General features: G+C 36.3%; 1 protein-coding gene across 1 annotated transcript in view; it reads left to right on the top strand.

Moving 5' to 3' along the window:
- The window catches only part of IPO5 (importin 5), a gene marked incomplete at its 3' end in the record, with an annotated part of 32,512 nt that extends 31,040 nt beyond the window's left edge, over positions 1-1,472 (top strand). Inside the window, exons 21-22 of the mRNA XM_009586946.1 lie at positions 479-601; positions 1,253-1,472. Coding sequence (XP_009585241.1) covers positions 479-601; positions 1,253-1,472 — 343 coding nt within the window. The remainder of the gene's footprint in view (positions 1-478; positions 602-1,252) is intronic.
- Between the last annotated feature and the right edge of the window lie 1,941 nt (positions 1,473-3,413).

Raw genomic sequence — 3,413 nt, 5'->3', positions numbered from 1 at the left:
AGGCCTTGGCTCTGTGTAAGCACTGCTCGGCAGGAACTAAAACATCCCTGTGTTATCAGCACTGTTTCCAGTACAAATCCAAACCATAGTCCCACACTAGCTACTATGAAGAAAATTAACTCTATCCCAGCCAAAACCAGGGTAGTTGCTCAGAGAAGTTGAGGATGCCCCATCATTGGAAGTGTTCAAGGTCAGGTTGGATGAGGCTCTGAGCAACCTGATCTAGTGAAAGATCTCCCTGCCCATGGCAGGGGGGTTGGATGAGATGATCTTTCAAGGTCCCTTCCAAGCCAAACCATTGTATCATTCTATGATTAGATCAAGAGTTAAAAAGTAGTGGACTTAAAAAGATTGGTTTTACAAAACTAAATCATTAAACAACTTTATTCCATTAGTTTAGAGATCTTAGCATTTCATGTGACTTCCACTGTTTTAAAGACTGTTAGTCTTAATGTAAGTTGTATCCTTTTCCTATCAGGATGACAGTGATGTTTATATTTTGACTAAAGTATCGGACATTTTGCACTCAATATTCAGCAGTTATAAGGAGAAGGTGCTGCCATGGTTTGAAAGGCTACTTCCACTAATTGTGAACCTAATTGTAAGTACCTTGCTTTCGTTTAATTTGACTTTGATTTTTTTTTTTTTTTTCCCCCCCTGATGTATAATAGGCCTTCCATGCTGGAATCTTAGAGAACTTGGTAGACAGAATGTAGCAATTATTGTTTTACAAAATAGAGTCAGTTCAACGTTTATTCTGGATCAAGCATGAAGTTGTTACCCTATGGTTTTTGAACAGCTGCACTGCTGTGCTACTTCTAATACCTGTGTTGCAAGAACCCAGGATCATTGAGACACACAACTATTTTGAGAGATTTAATTTGCCTGGGAGTGTCTGATACTCTCTAAAATGGATTTCAAGATGAGGGCCAAAAAAGTGTTGCAGACTAGTGGGGAAAATTGAGACTGAAGTAGGTAACGGAGTGTGAAATAGAGGTAAAGGATTTAGCCTAAAACCATTATTCTTTTAATTAGCTCAGATACTTATCTGGATTTTGTTTTGTTCATAGTATTGCTGCAAGTATCACTACAGAAGATTATGTGTTTGTAGGATTAAATTTAATCTGGGAAGATTTTAACAAAAATACTAGACCACTGTTACAATGATTGTTTTTTTGATATAATCATTGACTGTAAATTACAAAAATTACCAATTTGAAGGTGGCTTAAATGTTACCTGTTTTTGATGCAGTGTCCACATAGGCCATGGCCAGACAGGCAGTGGGGGCTATGCATTTTTGACGACATTGTAGAGCACTGCAGCCCCTCCTCATTCAAGTACGCTGAATACTTCCTGCGGCCAATGCTACAGTCAATATGTGACAACAGCCCAGAGGTTAGGCAAGCAGCTGCCTACGGTGTTGGAGTTATGGCACAATTTGGTGGAGACAGCTATCGTCCTTTTTGCACAGGTACGTACATGCATCTGATAAAACTGTTTGAATGTGTGATGTGGGGGCGGAGGGAAGATAAAAATTGCTCGCCTTTTGGTTGATGAGGTCTCTTCCCTTTGGCAGTGAAATAGATTGCCAGTATGACCTGTGTGGCAGACAGGTGATGATTAGTAAAGTGCCTGAATTCCTTGGGCTTTGTGTGATGTTCTGCTTAGTAGCATTTCTGTTGCAGAACTTACTGCTTAGCAAACTTGATCTACATATTTTTTTTAAAAATATGGTCTGCCATGCAAATGTTAAATTTCGTAAAAAATAGCTTTCTGGTACACACCTGTCTCACAGTTGCTTTTTATTAACACTAATGTGGTTACATGTTAATGCAAAACCCTTTGGATGTCTGGAAAAATTATACAGGTGACCTGTATTAAGGAGTAGCCTAGAATACAACTAATGGAGCTCTCTTGCTTTCCAGTTATATAAAAAGAAGGAGCCTGGTTTCTGTGGCTAAGAAATGAATTGAATATGATATAATGCCTAACAGAAACACTTTGTGTGCTTTCTTTCTGGATGTCTCAGGTTTCTCTAAAATTTTAAATTTGTCTTGAATTTAAAGGAATGATTGTCTGCTGGCACTTTTCTTGCCAGTCAACAAAGTTAATTTTGCACCCTAAATAGAGGGTTTTTTTCCTTTTTTAAGAAAATACTTAGCCCTTTCAGATATGTAATTCACAAGAATCTTAAACAAAATCTGAATTAAATTATGTAAGAAAATAAGAACCATGTGATAGGGATAAATTAGGGCTTTAACACAAGTCCTACCTACATCAATAGAGGTTGTAATTTTCACTGTTAATGTAAATATAACTGTCACATGGTCAAGATGAGGTGTCTTTTAAAAAAAAAGAAAAAAAAAAAAGCAGGGGGTGGGAACCTTACAGTGAAACATTAAGAGCATTAAAATTTAAAATTGCCTAGAAAAATACTTCCTAAAAGGGGTTTTTTGTGAACTTTTCCATAAGGTTTTTATGTCTTGTCCCAAGACTAGAGGATTAGAGACTGAGGTCAAGATAGTTCCGATTTTGGAGTTTTGGGGGTTTTTAACATCTGTTGAAGTCTAATTTTATCTTTCATTCATTAGACTTTTCCTTGGCCCACTTAAACTTCGTAACAACTTCGATCCTTTTCTTTGTATTTGGACAAATAATCCTTGATTAAACCCAGACGTTTGGCTTCTCCTTTAGTTGGATGTTTAGATAAAATAACCTTTTTACTTTACAGCATAGAGCTTATTAGCAGGCACCTCAGAAGTATTTTAAATACTTTTGTATGTACATGAAAGAACTTTGTGATTTGTTTTATTAGATGATGTGCTGTGATTAGAAACAAAGTAAATCCATGGCATGAGAAGCTTTATACCCCATAGGTTTTACTGTCGTCTTTGAAAACGTCATGTTTGTGAGCTTTTATTTATAATTTAAATTCTTTACTGTTTAATATATAGCACTGGCATATTGTTCTGTTGCAAGTTTGTAGCAGTATCTAAAGACTCAGGACTATTCAGAACAAGCAGATGTATTAACATGAGCATTTTTGGCAGTCAGTTGAAAAAATACAGGAATATAGGCAGAACTTGTAAATGGCACAAGCTACATTTTGAAACAAAAAGAATTAAAAATAGAATGAGTAAAGAACAAAGTAATAAGATTGAAGGAAAAACTACAGCAAATCAAGTAACTTTCTAAATGAGGCTACAAGGTTCCAATTTATGTGACTGTCAGTGTTGCTTCTATTTCTTATGTGGTGGAAGAACATAATCAGCTATTCTCTGTGAATATTGTATTAATCAACTGCATGTGTTTCTTCCTAAATCATATCAGTGGCCTCGAAACTTTTGGTGGTGCAAGATGTCAAAGCACTCGGTCCTTGGGGGAAAAAAACTATTATTGTTATAGAAGATGG

Source organism: Fulmarus glacialis, unplaced genomic scaffold, assembly GCF_000690835.1.
Source record: "Fulmarus glacialis isolate BGI_N327 unplaced genomic scaffold, ASM69083v1 scaffold10551, whole genome shotgun sequence".
NCBI lineage: Eukaryota > Metazoa > Chordata > Aves > Procellariiformes > Procellariidae > Fulmarus > Fulmarus glacialis.
This window is presented reverse-complemented; position numbering and strand designations above follow the sequence as displayed.